This window comes from Danio aesculapii, chromosome 24 (genome assembly GCF_903798145.1).
Source record: "Danio aesculapii chromosome 24, fDanAes4.1, whole genome shotgun sequence".
In the NCBI taxonomy this organism is placed as follows: domain Eukaryota; kingdom Metazoa; phylum Chordata; class Actinopteri; order Cypriniformes; family Danionidae; genus Danio; species Danio aesculapii.
In genome coordinates, this window is record NC_079458.1 from 23154932 (window position 1) to 23169866 (window position 14935).

A 14935-nucleotide genomic window follows, 5' to 3' on the forward strand; every position below is an offset into this window, starting at 1 on the left:
TTTTTAACATAGTAAGTTTTTAATAAATGATCTCTAACAACTAATACTTTTACTTTACTAATACTACTTTTTTTTTTTTACCATGATGACGGTACGCAATATTTTTCTAGATAATTGCAATGTAAAGGCTTAACAAGGTTGATTAGGGAAGTTGGTTTAATTACAAAGATTACTGAACAACAATGCTTTGTTCTGTTGCCAATACAAAAATTGTTAACAATTTAGTTTAGCTCACAATTCACTGTAGTAACAAACCATTAACTAACACTGCTAGCTTAATAAACAACTAATTAGCCATTTATTGATAGTTAGTAAGGTAGGCTAATAATATTATTGACCTTCAACAATTCAAAAATGCCTTATTTCAGCCAAACTAAAATAAATAAGACTTAATTTAAGACTTTAATTTAATTTAATAAAATGTTAGTGTTTAAAATTTTTGTAAATGACTGAAAATGGTCCTTGCTCTGGTAAGCATCACTTAGAAAATATTTGAACAAGAATTAAAATTTCACAGGATGGCTGATAATTCTGCCTTCTAGTGTGTCTATATATGAAGAGTTCAGATGCAAAAACCTCTAAGTGCCGTCTGACTTTACATCGAAAATGTCTTTCTCAGCCTCCTTTGTTTATGCTGAGATATTTTACTGTAAAGACCAGGAAAAGGACTTATTATTTGCCATAAAAGTGATATTACTGAACATACACAAAGAAGACTGATAAAAATACAAGTTTTAGAGGAAAATTTCAGATGGCATTTAGAGGTTTTTGCATCTGAACTCTTAATAATATAAAAAATAAATAAATTATACATATATATATATATATATATATATATATATATATATATATATATATATATATATATATATATATATAATTCTAACATTTTTCAGAATTATGACAAGACAAAAAAATACAATTACCAAATTGCTCTGTGCCAAACAATATTTTTAAATGAGTTTTAACTAGTGCTATCTGTTTAGTGCATATTCAACAAAACATTCTGCCAATACAAAGGCTACAGCTATTGTTAACAGTCAAGTTATGAAATATTTTGACTTTAAATACTTGCTTGTTTCATCAGGGGTCTGACAGTGATGTTTGAGGTGATGAAGACGTACGGTCACACCTATGAGAAACACTGGTGGCAGGATCTGTTCCGCATTGTCTTCAGGATCTTCGACAACATGAAGCTTCCTGAGCAACAGACCGAGGCAAGTCAACGTCACTCAAATCTGAAAAGAAAATTTCAGCAAATCACCGGCACAGAAATTGCCCAAAAGCATCTACCACCACTCTGTATCTTCATACCAGGCCCAAAGACCGAAGCTAATGTCTCATATGTCTCATTCCACAGAAAGCGGAGTGGATGACCACCACCTGCAATCATGCACTTTATGCCATCTGTGATGTTTTTACACAGTACTTTGAGTCTCTCAGTGATGTTCTTTTAGATGATATCTTATCTCAGCTCTACTGGTGTGTCCAGCAAGGTGAGTGTGTTGTACTAGAAACAGACAACATGGAGTTGCAGTACGTTTACAATGAGCCTGCTGAGAAAAAATAAGCTTTGAGAAAAATACTGAAGGTTCTTCTGTGATTCGTGATTGATTATGTGTTGACAGATAATGAGCAGTTAGCGAGATCAGGCACTAATTGCCTTGAAAACGTGGTCATCCTTAATGGTGAGAAGTTTAATCCTGAGACTTGGAACAAGACCTGCAACTGCATGCTGGACATCTTCAAAACCACCATCCCACACATGTGAGTTTTCAGCCAAATGGTGTTATTGTTTTCTTTTCGTTTTTTTTCTATCTTATTTTAAATTAAGTTATACACGATATTATCTGTTTCATGTGAAATGTAGAGAGAGAGAGAGAGAGAGTCTAGCTGCAAAATATGTTTACACCCTACACACAATAAGAAATGGTTAATGTAAATTCATGTATCTTATTTAAATAATCTAGACTTTTTATTACTATAATTATTATATTTATCAAATATATTATCTGTTTGTTTGTTTTTGTCATTTATGTCTTATTTACTGTATTATAATAATTTATTATTTTTATTATTTCATGATTTTAGTATACTACATACGGCATGCCAATAAAGCAACTTGAACTTGAGAGAGAGAGAGAGAGAGAGAGAGAGAGAATGAGTTATTAAAACTATTATGTTTAGAAATGTGTTGAAAAAAAATCTTCTCCGTTAAACAGAAATTGGGGAAAAAATAAACAGGGGGGGGCTAATATTTCAGGGGGCTAATAATTCTGACTTTAACTGTACATATAGGTAGGTGTGTGCGTGCGTGCGTGCGTGTCTGTCTGTCTCAATACCTATTAGTCCTGTTACTGTCATACAATTTTTGAAGTTTTATTCCATAAATAAATAAATATATGTAATATTAGGCATTTGTATTTAAGAATGTCAACCCTAATACTATGATTTTGTGCTCATATTAAGCACAGAATGTCCATATTTACAGGAATATCTTCATAAAATTAGCTTTCTAATGTACATACTGTGGCTAAATTCAATTTTAAAGATGTCGGCCTTGTTACTTGTTACTGGTTTTGCATTTTTAATTTTGTATTGCATAGCAACTAAATTATTTATAAAAACACAATATTTGTAGATGTGTTTGCTGTTAATTCACTGTTAAATAAGTTTCGAAATTAGCCGTCTTTATTTTTTGTACAGTAAGCAATTAACTTTGATTACACGTCTAGAGCACACGTCTAGAAATATCTGCCTTAAATTGTTAACTGCCTCAAACTATCTAAACCTGTCAACCCTGTTACTAACACTTGACATTTACAGAAATATATTCATTTCTCTTTTTAATTAACACGTTATATATACATTTACAGTAAAACTCTAAACTCTGTTAGCATGATTTTGCCTAAACAAATTGGGAACATTTCCACCCTGTTACTTCAATTCTAAAAGCATGAATTAAAATATTTTCATTTGTCATGAGATGGCATGGTGCAATTTAAAACTGCATTTTTTATTTAATGCATTTAAAATGTAAAGCTGTTATAAATTAGCTTTAAACGACAGGATTATTGCTTTTTGTAAAAGTAACGTAAAGTAAAACAAAGTACATTAAATAGAATCTTTAGCAGTACTGATTGCGGAATGATTGCCAACAACACTATCAGGTGTTTGGTTGTACAGTGTTTTATGACAGCTTTGAGAGCAGCTCAGTCAATCAGAATCAAACACCCCGACTATTCATTTTACAACAGCATTTATAAAACATGTTGTTTTAATTTGGGATGTTTATTTTTTCTAAACCGTTTACTATTAATTTTCAGGCTGCTGACTTGGAGACCGGCTGGTGCTGAAGGAGATCACATGACTCAGCTGGACTCTGATAAACAGCTGGTATGAAAAGATCAGTTCCTCAGACTACAGCATTAAATGTTGTGATATTAACAAGATCTTATTGGCTGCTGACAGGACTCCATTTCCCAGAAATCAGTGGATATTCAGACCCGCTCAGATGACCAGCAGTCTGTGAACAGTATGGAGAAAGCTTTGGCTGACAACCGCAGATACAGTCAATTCAGTGTGGCTTCAGGTACCTTTCAGTAATGTTACTCATGAAGTATAAATGTTTTAACTCATGTTTAGCACTCATTGCAGAATTCCATAAGTGACCGGTTAGAATCCAGAATAACCATGAAGTAATCATTAATGATTGTTAGCAAAAACACAAATTGTTTGCTAATTTTTCTGTCGTTTTTTTTTTAATTTTCTGTTTTTCGGCTTATCATAGTCTTATATTTTTCATTCTAATGTAAAGATAACATCTAAAATGCACTTTTACTGTCTCTTTTATTTCACTTTATTAATGTGCTTTTGTAGGAGTCAATACAATTTATATTTTTGAAGACTTCAAACGAATATCTTCAAACTTGACAGTTTTGTTCATATCTGTACTCTGAACATTTTCCCCCAAGTGTTTTGTTCACATATAATTTGCCTGATTATGTTTACATTATGTGCACATTAGTCTACAAAACATTCTGAAGGAGTAACTTTTTCTGGCTTTTCAGTGTTTTCTGAATTAAAAATATAAATAAATTGCCAAAATCCACTCTGTAAAAAACATTTGACTGTATTATGACGATAAAAGAAGCATGAACTTTGAAACTGACTTCATCTATTTGTCAGATTGAGCTAGAAATGTATGCAAATGAGGACACATAATGCCACATTTACATTTAGTAGTTTTTGCAAGTTTTTAAAAAGGTTTGCAGTGAACTGGGAAGTATTGTATCTGTCAGTTAATGTTTGAAGCTATTTACTTGCCTTAACAGTATTTATTTCATCCTGATTTGATATGATGTTGTGTGTGTTCCTGATGTTGAAGTTGTGTTTGTGTGTGTAAATTGTGCAGAAGCTCAGGAACAGAGGCTGTTTGCTGCGCTGCTCATTAAGTGTGTGGTTCAGCTGGAGCTCATTCAGACCATTGACAACATCGTCTTCTTTCCTGCTACCAGTAAGAAAGAGGATGCGGAAAACTTTGCGGCTGCACAGGTACCAGATTTTATTTTTTTGTTGTTGTTTTACTATGTTTATAAATACATTTTAGAAAGTTAAATGAGAGCATGGTCAGAACATAGAGTTGAAGACAATATGATTAGCCCCCATTGTTTACATTATTCTATTATTTTAAGGATGAACAAAGAACATTTTCACTCTATTATTTCTCTAGTAAGTCTTATTTTACTTTGTCTGAACAAAAAAATTATATATATATATTATAGCCTTTAAATTGCACTTTAAGCTGAATACAATTATCTTGCAAAATAACTAGTAAATATGAACTGTCATCATAGCTAAGAGAAAAGAGATTAGCTATTAAAACAGGGTATCCACTGGGTCCTAAATTCTTAATGTCCTAAATTCCAAAAACTAAATATTATTATAGTATAATTATAATATTACAATAATTATTATTAAAGTAATTGTAGGTCTAATTGTAATTGTATAGTAATTGTATAGTCTTGTAGGTCTTAAATTATTTTTAAAAAGTCAATGTATCAATGTATTTTAAAAAGGTCTTAATTTTTGTATGTCATCGCAAAGTCAATCCGACATCTATCCAACAATCTCACCAACAATCTACCTCAATAAAACTTTTAACAAAAATCTACATATAGTTTAACTCTATTAAATTAATATTAAATTATTAATTTAATTATTTTCCTGTTAATAATTTCTCCATATAATGTATGTAACTTAGACCATATATTGGGAGGACACTGATCTGAACAGAATGTTGTGCATACATTTAGTTTATTATAGTTTATAGTAGTGCAGGGCAGAAATTAATCGTGATTAATCTCATCCAAAATAAATGTTTGTTTTGACATTATTGATGTGTGTGCACTGTGTATGTATTATATATATATATATATATATATATATATATATATATATATATATATATATATACAGTACACACACAAAGGCATGCATACACTTATAAAGTTGTTATTTATTTTTAGATATTAAATGTATGCGTATATGATACCAATTACATATAAATTTAAATATCTGTAACAAAATAGTTTTGTGTATTAATAGTTTCTATGTATGTGTCTATGAACTCCCTAACTGCATCAGAACGGTCACTTGCTGTCTTCAAGAAACGAATAAAAACTCAACTATTTAGTCTCATTTTTCCTTCCTAATCTTAACTGCCTCTCTGGCTATACCACTAACTGTACTCTCTCAAAAAAAAAAAAAAAAACACACATTACTAATGCTTTGCTTCTTAGACTTTACACACCTGAAACTTGCCTATAGCAGTTATTCACTGTTGCACTTATAGTTGTGTAAATTGCTTCCTTGTCCTCATTTGTAAGTCGCTTTGGATAAAAGCGTCTGCTAAATGACTAAATGTAAATGTCTATCACATATTCATATTAAATATAATACACTCACACACACGTTATGACAAAACTAACTTTTATTTCAAATGCAATTTATCTTTGCTCAGCATTAGTTTATAGTAAAGCTTTTCAAAATAAATAAAAAATAAATACAAAAAAATTTAATGTTTACAACTTTGGTACATTGTTTAAAATTAAACTTTAGCTAAAGTGTGACGAAAAATAAATCATTTAATTTCTTTGGGAAGGCAAGTAAAAAATCCTTAGCATTTAGTCCTGTATAAATCTGAAGTTGCATTGTCTTAAAAAGCCTTAAATTTGACTTGCTGAAACCTACAGAAATCTTGAGAAAATTAGTTATTAAAATTATTGTTAAAACATGTGTTGAAACAGTTCTCTCCATTAAACAGCACTTAACGAAATAAAAAACAAACATTTTACAGCAAGGCTAATAATCTGTCTTCAAGCTCATTTATAAAGTATAACAGAAGTGTTTTTCCCTGCAGAGAGATGCTTTAGATGCTGATATACATGTGGACACTCAGGACCAGGGAATGTATCGCTATCTGACCTCAGAACAGCTCTTCAAACTGCTCGACTGTCTGCTGGAGTCTCATCGATTCGCAAAGGCCTTCAACTCCAATAATGAGCAAAGAACTGCGCTGTGGAAAGCAGGTCAGTAATGCTCAGTAAACGCTGCTTCATATGCAGTGAATAAACACATTGTAGACGTGTGATATTATTCAATAATACAGTGTGTCTGGATAATGAATATTTTTCAAAATACACTGAATAACCGTTTATTGCATTTTAAGTGCCTTTTAAGATTATTCAGGTTGTTGTATTCACAGTGTTGCTCAATACAGTATAAAAAAAACCCTTAAAGACTTGATAGGCTATTTGTTTTATACATAAATGTTTTGACATGTTAATCTGGCCTATGCCATGCACATGATATTGATCGAAGTTGTCATAAAAACTGTCGATGTCATACAATATCAAAAGTCTTATAATACCTCCCAGTAAAACTCTAGGATTATTTTAATGAGTATTTCATTGAGTGCCCTATAAAGGTTTCATTAAACTGACAATAAAAACCACTTGTAAAGCATTTATTAATCGTAGGTGATAATAATTTCTTGCTGTTAAATAATTCATTCAAATCTTTTAAAATGGAGTGAGCTAGTAACTAATAGACTTCAGTATTTTATTAATAAACATTAACATATCTTTTCTCTACAACAGATATTTAAATGATTTAAATGCTTAAAATATGAACCAAAAACTGCTTTCAATGAGAACAAATAACTGTAAGTTAATCAAAATTTTGAGCAAAAGAACAAATGTTTTTGAAATTAATACAATATATTTTTTCTTTCTTCATATTTACCAAGACTGCCACTATTATTGGAGGGCATGTAAAAATTCATCAACTCACAATTCGATATGATTCTCAATATCATTTACGCTTGTACACTCGCTTTAAACCATCTTCTAAACCAAGTTGATCGGTGCTTGTGCATGGATACTTTAAATCATCTTGACCATCAGTCAATAGTCACATCAATATATACTGTATATATTTATGCATATTGACTGTTTGGTGCAATCTTGTGACTGAGTTATATGTAGGTTAGTGTATGCGCCATTCAGCTGATTTAATTTCTGTCAGCTTTGCCTTGAATTAAAGAATTAATCAGCAATTACAGCTCAGAAAAATTTTTGTGTATAATTTTGTGTATAATTTTTATGTTTTGGGGCAAGAAGCCACGTAATCAGCAGGAAAAAGTACGTCCATGCAGTTGATTGAGAACAATTGCCTGGATGAATCCCTTTTTACACGGTTTACTGGAAAACTTGATTCTGATTGGTCAGTTGCATCATTCCAAGATATGTCATTCCTAGATAACAACCGCTCAATAACACGGACTCATTTGCGAACTTCGAATTATCTTGACCATCAGTGAATTGCATCGCAATTTATATGTATCAGCTTGTTTGTCACACCGCTGTTTTTGACAGTTTAGTGCCATCTTGCGATTGAATAATATATAGATTAGCATATGCCGCTTCTCCCTCCCGCTCAATTCTCAGATCAGGCAACACGGCGGCTCAGTGGCTGGCACTGCTGCCTCACAGCGGGAGGGCCAATGGTTCAAGTTCTAATTGAGCCAGTCGGTACTCTTTGTCTGGAGTTTGCATGTTCTCCCTGTGTTTTTTGATAACAGATAACAGTGATAACAGTCACAAGCGATTAACGCATACAAACTGAATCGATTCTTATAGAACCACCTTATTAGCCAAAGTATAGGTAAAAAACGAACTGTGGGGCTCTCGAGAAATACCTTATCTCGTATCCCTCCTAATGCTCATTGACCTAGCAGGAACTTTGGGCTCATCTATCTCCGAGCTCAGGGTTCTCTCCCAGGACAACATGCCAAACCTTCTTGTATAGTCGAGCATTACCTAAGTGTGAACTCTTGAAAACTGGTTTCTTTCCTGTCAATTTAGCATTTTTGGTGTCATCTGGTTGCTAAATAATGTGCAGGTTATTGTATGCTCCTTCAGCTTCATTCAGCCTATTTTGTTTTCTGTCTGCTTTGCATTTAATTAAAGAATTAATAAACTGTTACAGCTCAGAACAAAGTTTTGTGGCAAGTAGCCATATAATAAGCAGGATAAAGTACATCTAGGATGGTTGTTTTAGCAGAATAAATACTTTATAAATATTCTTCATCCCTAACATATCATAATGAAAGCATCAGCAATTACCACAACAAGAAAATGTATCCCATTACCTTATGCCTAATTCACTTTTATGCCTTTATTTCTCCACATCTTCAAAAGCCACCGCATAGTTTACAGTGATATCAAGTCATCTGTTATCAGATGGAGCCTCCTGTGTGGCCTGATGGAAAGTGTTTGTCACGTCTGGCTGAATTTCTTCTCATTTTGTGTGTGTGTGATCAGGTTTCAAAGGGAAGTCGAAGCCCAATCTGCTGAAACAGGAGACGAGCAGCCTGGCGTGTGGTCTGCGCATCCTCTTCCGCATGTACACCGACACAAGCCGACGGGATGCCTGGGAGGAGGTGCAGAGGAGACTGCTCAAGTAAGACAACCCTGCAGTCCACTGATTACACAAAGATATAGTTTCTGCTGTCTGTGGTTTACGGGACACTTCACGTCTTCCCCGCTCCCTGTTTTAGCTTGGGATAGGGGTTTGATGGTTTTAATCATTGTTTATTGTTCAAATTGACTGCCCATACGGTATGTTGGTGGCTGTTTTTGCCCCGTCGACTTTCATTATAACAACAATTTTTGATTGCAAAACCTTGACACCATATAAGCATGCATCTTGATCATTGATTCATGTCATTAGTCTATATGTGATTGTGTCTGTATGTTTTAAGTTGGCAATTTTTATTTATTTTTTATTATTATTATCATTATTAATATTATTCATATTATTATTATATTATTGTTTTTTTTTCTTTGATTGTTTTAAGATTTACCTTTTGTGTGTGTCCCTGTTAAATAAATAAATTCAAATTCAAAATTCTCATGCTATACTCCATAGAACTCCATTTAAAAGCTGGAAACTAAGCTTTTTTTGCACTGCAACTGATGATTAACTGCAAAAATTGCCATTTTACCTCTTCCCAACAGGGAAAACGAATGCATGATTATATGATGTCAAGGCTAATCAATCAAAAATGTCATTATAATGGAAGTCAATGGGGCAAAAACAGCCACCAACATAACGAAAGGGTAGTAAATTTGCAAGTGGATTGTTGAGGTTTTGGAAATTCTCAAAGCATTTTCTCAAAATATGTGTCAAAATAAGCCAAATTAAGATTTAAAATCACCTCGGACTGGATGGAAACATCCCAAACAGCACACAAAGGTTAAAGTACATTACCGATATAACAAATATCAGACATAATCTATTATTTCTGTTTTAAAGTTGCAAGCTGACAATGTCGTTCACTTTTGCTTTAAAAAAAGAATATGAAAGAAATATCCTTGTGTGTTTTTATTTTTAACAGATAAAAATGAAGTTCTGTAATGTGAAAGCAAGAGCTGTTTTTCTGAATATTAGCGCGGGGGCAAATTTATTATCAACTTAAAACAACAGTTGAGCAAAGAATAAGCTATTATTGAGTTGTGAATGTGTTTTAGACACATTATTGTCAGTTTTTTTCTGTTTCACCAACGAAAAAAGTTCAAAACAAAGCTTTTTTGTTAGAGTTTTTTTTACTCGTTATTTATTGGTATTATTCATTTTAAGTCTGATTTATATTTATTTGTTTATTTCAATCTGTTGTTTATTTATTTATTTTTGTTAAAATATTTGATCATCTTTTTTTCTGTCTCCTTTAATTCTTGTTTTATATTCTTTTTGTATAACCAAGAATTGAATAATTGGATTATGATTTAAATCTATACAATCTTTTATACAAATATATTTATTTATCATCATAAAATCTTATTTTAATATGTTTTATTTAATGAATAGGTTGTTTTTTATGTTTTTGTTATGGTTATTTGTTTATATTATCTTTTTATACAAATATATTTCTTTATCTTTTTAAAATTGTTCATTGTTTTCTGTTTTATTTATTTAATTGACCTTATTCTTCAATGCGGAAGTGCGTGAGTTTTTGTGATTGTTTTAGAACTTCCGATTCAGTTGCCTATGGGAGAAATGACTAGGAATAATAAACGGCAAAAAAACGATCACACTACTTACTCTACAGTAAGTGTTTGCATTACAATACAGACAAAGAAGTATAATATACTAAGAAAATATCAGTGTGCAACACCAAGCAGCAAAACGAGCTGCTTTGTAACGTTTAAAAATGAATGGAAGTGAATGAGACCGGAAGTTTCGAGCCAAAATGATTCAAATGGCTGCGCCCACTCGTACGCGGAGAATAAGATGAATAGGTTGTGTTTATGTTTTCCCTTTAAACATTCTGTTCTGATAACCCTTTACCCATGTTATTTACCTTATTTTACCCAATACTTTCTTAGTTAACTACACATACTACTGTAAAACAAAGTGCAATCTTAATATCCAATGAGATCCTACCAGACCAGAGATTCCCAAACTTTGATAACCTTTGATTTGGCCTGTCATCCGTTAGGAATGATGATTAGTAGAGGTTAGTGATTGCCTTTAATATAGATTGTCGTTCTTTTGTAATTTAATGTATCCTTTTGTTTGTTTGTGTTATCATTGAGCTAAAAAAAGGGAGGCCAATAGACTGATTTCACGCGGCTGCCATTTTTAAAAGCGAAATCGAGGCTGCGGTGGGAAGAAACCCGGAAGTATCGTTGGGAGTTACATTAGAACGTTGTGTACTTGGCTGTATATCTTATCAGCGAATAGAAAGAGACACAAATTTATCATTTCACCGCCTTCTGAGTGACCCGAAGGTCCGTTCTGAATGAATGGTGAAAATATAAAGGGATATCAGAGCTCATTTTCAGCTAAGTTAAGGGAAACGGCACTAGTTAGCTAACGTTTTCTTTCCCAAACACACGTTTTAGATGCCATTTATCAAACTCAAGTTAATGAACTGATTCTTTCACTATATTAGACTTGTCACGTTACTGAATTAAAAGAAAATTTGTCAATTTCCCGCTAACATTTAAAGCACTGTTGATGGCTTTCTTAAAACAGCGCTGATTGGCCATTGTGTTCACATGCTCAACAGATATGCTTGTGATTGGCCGAGAAGGTCATCAGTTCACCCTCCGCTGTTTACTGAGCACAAACACAGCCGAGCAATCTGCTTGATGACTCTACTGATCCTTATGGCTGTTTCGCGCTTGCGCTCCAGTCTCCGTGTATCTGTGTTTGCACTGGGTGAAGAGCGGTAAACTGAGTGCAAACACAAGATACATGGAGACTGGATCGCGAAGCAGCCGTGAAGATCAGTCGAGTCATCCGTGCTCAGCGGCGCTTCAATTTTAACTTAGCGGGAATTAGACTGTTTTTAAAACTTCAGTACCGGGACAACACGAGGGTGTGCTACAGAGGACTGCAGTGTTTATCGCTCACCAAGTTACATAGGCTGAAGCAGGGAAGCGTCCCCTCTGTTTACCTGCTGCCATGAACTGAAGCCTAGGAGGACACTTGAGCATATTACTCTTACAGAGCTTGTGATGTTGTTTGATGCTAAATTGCTTTTAATTGTTTAAATTAAACGTACTGACTGATATTAAAGTGATGTTTACACCATATCTGTATTTTGAAATCTCGGCAACAGCTGGAGGTTTGTAGTCCACGGCATGTCACTGCTATGTTTACAGTGCTGGTCCTATACTTCCGCATCTCTTCCCACCACAGCCTCGCTTTGGTTCTTTAAAATGGCGGCCGCGTGAAATAAGCGTATACGGAAGTAACTGAAACTGCAATTCATCAAAATTCCGCTAGTCCTGGCTCCATAATAGAGCAAACTGCAATTGAGCCCTCTGTTAGAATGGCCAACTTTACAGCAGAAAAAAAAGTGTTTACAGCCTGGTACAAAGAACGATTTTGGTTCATATAGCTATTATTACCCTCCATGACAACTGTGAGGGGGGTGAATTTTTTTATAACTCATCCATTTCCTTTATTTTAGGTTATATTAAGTTTGCGTAATTAAGGGCGTGGCCACTTGAGTGACAGCTAGGTCTCGCTGGTCGCCGTCACTTCACCTCAGCTGAATCCGGCAGATTAGCCACTGATCTCGGCATATTCATCGTATTTTTGTTTTGTTTTATGTGGCTTTACACAGTCAGCTGCCTTTTGGACTTATTTCTTACAATTATCAGATGATATGGGATGCTGTGTGCATTTAATTGTGCTCACAAACCATTCACGTGGCCTCCGTTTCCCATGTGAGTAAAGTTATATACTTGTATACCATCTCTATAAATGTATTTGTTTTATTTAAGATCATTTATCATTAATATTTTTCTTTAGACCCGTAAAGCACTGCAGAATCTGACAGATTGATTAGCTGTAGGCTCTAGAACAGTCATCTGAAGCGTTGTCGTACAGTGTTGTGCTTGATTTCATCAATAGTCTTGCATTTACTAACACACACTATATCTGAAGTGTTTGGAAGTATTTCGCGTTTTCCTCCTGTAGAAAAACGTCATAAGAGCAATGTTTAGTGGCTCAATGTATGACTACAGTGTTTTTAAAAGTCTAAACACTTTATTGATATAGTGTACAGCCAAGCACATGTGGTCAGAACACAAACGAGTCGCAGTTAATAAAGTATTAAGCGTTTCTCCCAAAGTAAAGTCTGTCTGCCAGGTCTAAGCAAAGTGCCAGCAGGTGTCTGTAGCTCCGCCCACTCTCCGCCTCTTTGCCCTTGTTTGGTATCCCGCCGTGGGTGCGATGACGCGCGAACAAAATGGCGACCGTTGGCCGCGCCTACTTGTGGCTTCTTTTGCGCTCTTCAGAAACCTATGGGTGACGTCACGGCTACTCCGTCCATATATTTTACAGTCTATGGAAATTACCTATGGCAACTTTAATGTGATACAGTTTGTTATATTTAAGTTCAGCCCACAGCCCTCAATCAGGTTTAGTCTTTGGCCCTTCATAATAAAAAGTTTGGCCACCCCTGTACTAGACGATCTACAATCCCTATTGGTCATTGTTCTGAGATGATCCAGAAATTGTTCCAACATGCAATTGGAGTTCCCTAAAACTATAATGTCCTCAGGTCTTTAGAATATAAATACACTTGGACCTCACAAGGGCAGTGAATTAAAAGCCTCTCTAGATCCTCATTCTAGTTTATGGTCATTTTTACGATGGACGAAGGTCATTCTGCCTCGTACGTCCTGAAGTGAGAGTGTGGCTTTTGCTTTATTGAATTAGTATTGGTGCTCTGGAGTGAATCCAGCAGAGAAACACTGTTTCATGCTCCATTAGGGCATCATTTGCTAAATTAGTTGAGAAACAGACATTAGCGGTTGCAAATTAAGCTTTAAAACAAGAAGCCCAATACACTGCGCTAGTTTCCCTCAATCCCTGAGTCTCAAACCTGTGTCTGACTCTGAGGCTGCATTTAAAACAGTGCGTTTTTTGCTCCAGATATCCAAACTACTCAGGGAGATTAGTCAGCATGAAATCAAATTGCACAATGTTTAATTTGCTAGTGCACATTGTTAGTTTAAAGTCTCGTGCACACATGTGCTATGTGCTTATACGTATAGTCAGCATTTTTTTTATTTCTATCGACATTCATAACCAAGTGATTTGCTCTGGCGATAAGTCAATGTGCAAAATCATTCCCTGACACTAGATGGCGCTTAATGAATTTACAATCCAAGAAAGAAAACTAAATTAAATGAAACTCACTATCGAATCCTGTTTTATCGTCAATTCCTCTCCTAAACCATTCCCTCTTATTGACATTTTTGTAGTCGACAAAACATCCAGCCTCAGGGCATCTTCTTTGTCATGAGGAATGTGCTCGTCTAGACTGTTTTGTGCTTGACTGATTCATGTTCACTGCAAACTGAATGCCAAAAATACAAAATATAAATTTACAATGTTTAATTTGCTAGCGCACATTAGTCGAAAGTCTCATGCACATGGGGAGGATTTTCACTCCCACTTAAAATCTGCGTTTTCTTAGATGTGTTTCTGCATTCATAGTCAAACGATTTGCACTGGGTGACACTGACACTAGATGGCGCTTTATGAACTTACAAGCCAAAAAAGACAATTAGGTAAAATTAAACTCACTGTCGAGTGAACAATTCCTCTCTTTAACCATTCCCGCTTGTAGTGTCAAAAGTATCGAGTTTGGTACCTATTGGTACTGAAATTTCAAAAACTTCCATGTTCTGTAAACATTTGAGAGCTGTTGAGGGAGTTCTTAAACACTGCTGATTCGCTGTTGTGTTTACATGTTCAACATAAATGACTGTGATTGGTTGTTGTGTTTACATGTTCAACATAAACGACTGTGATTGGCTGTGGTGTTTACATGTTCAACAGAAATGAC

General features: G+C 34.3%; 1 protein-coding gene across 1 annotated transcript in view; it reads left to right on the forward strand.

Moving 5' to 3' along the window:
• arfgef1 (ADP-ribosylation factor guanine nucleotide-exchange factor 1 (brefeldin A-inhibited)) overlaps positions 1-14935 on the forward strand; it is a 130981-nt gene that overhangs the window by 111819 nt on the left and 4227 nt on the right. Inside the window, 8 exon segments of the mRNA XM_056450201.1 lie at positions 1088-1217; positions 1361-1496; positions 1629-1767; positions 3327-3396; positions 3472-3592; positions 4415-4554; positions 6422-6590; positions 8886-9024. Coding sequence (XP_056306176.1) covers positions 1088-1217; positions 1361-1496; positions 1629-1767; positions 3327-3396; positions 3472-3592; positions 4415-4554; positions 6422-6590; positions 8886-9024 — 1044 coding nt within the window.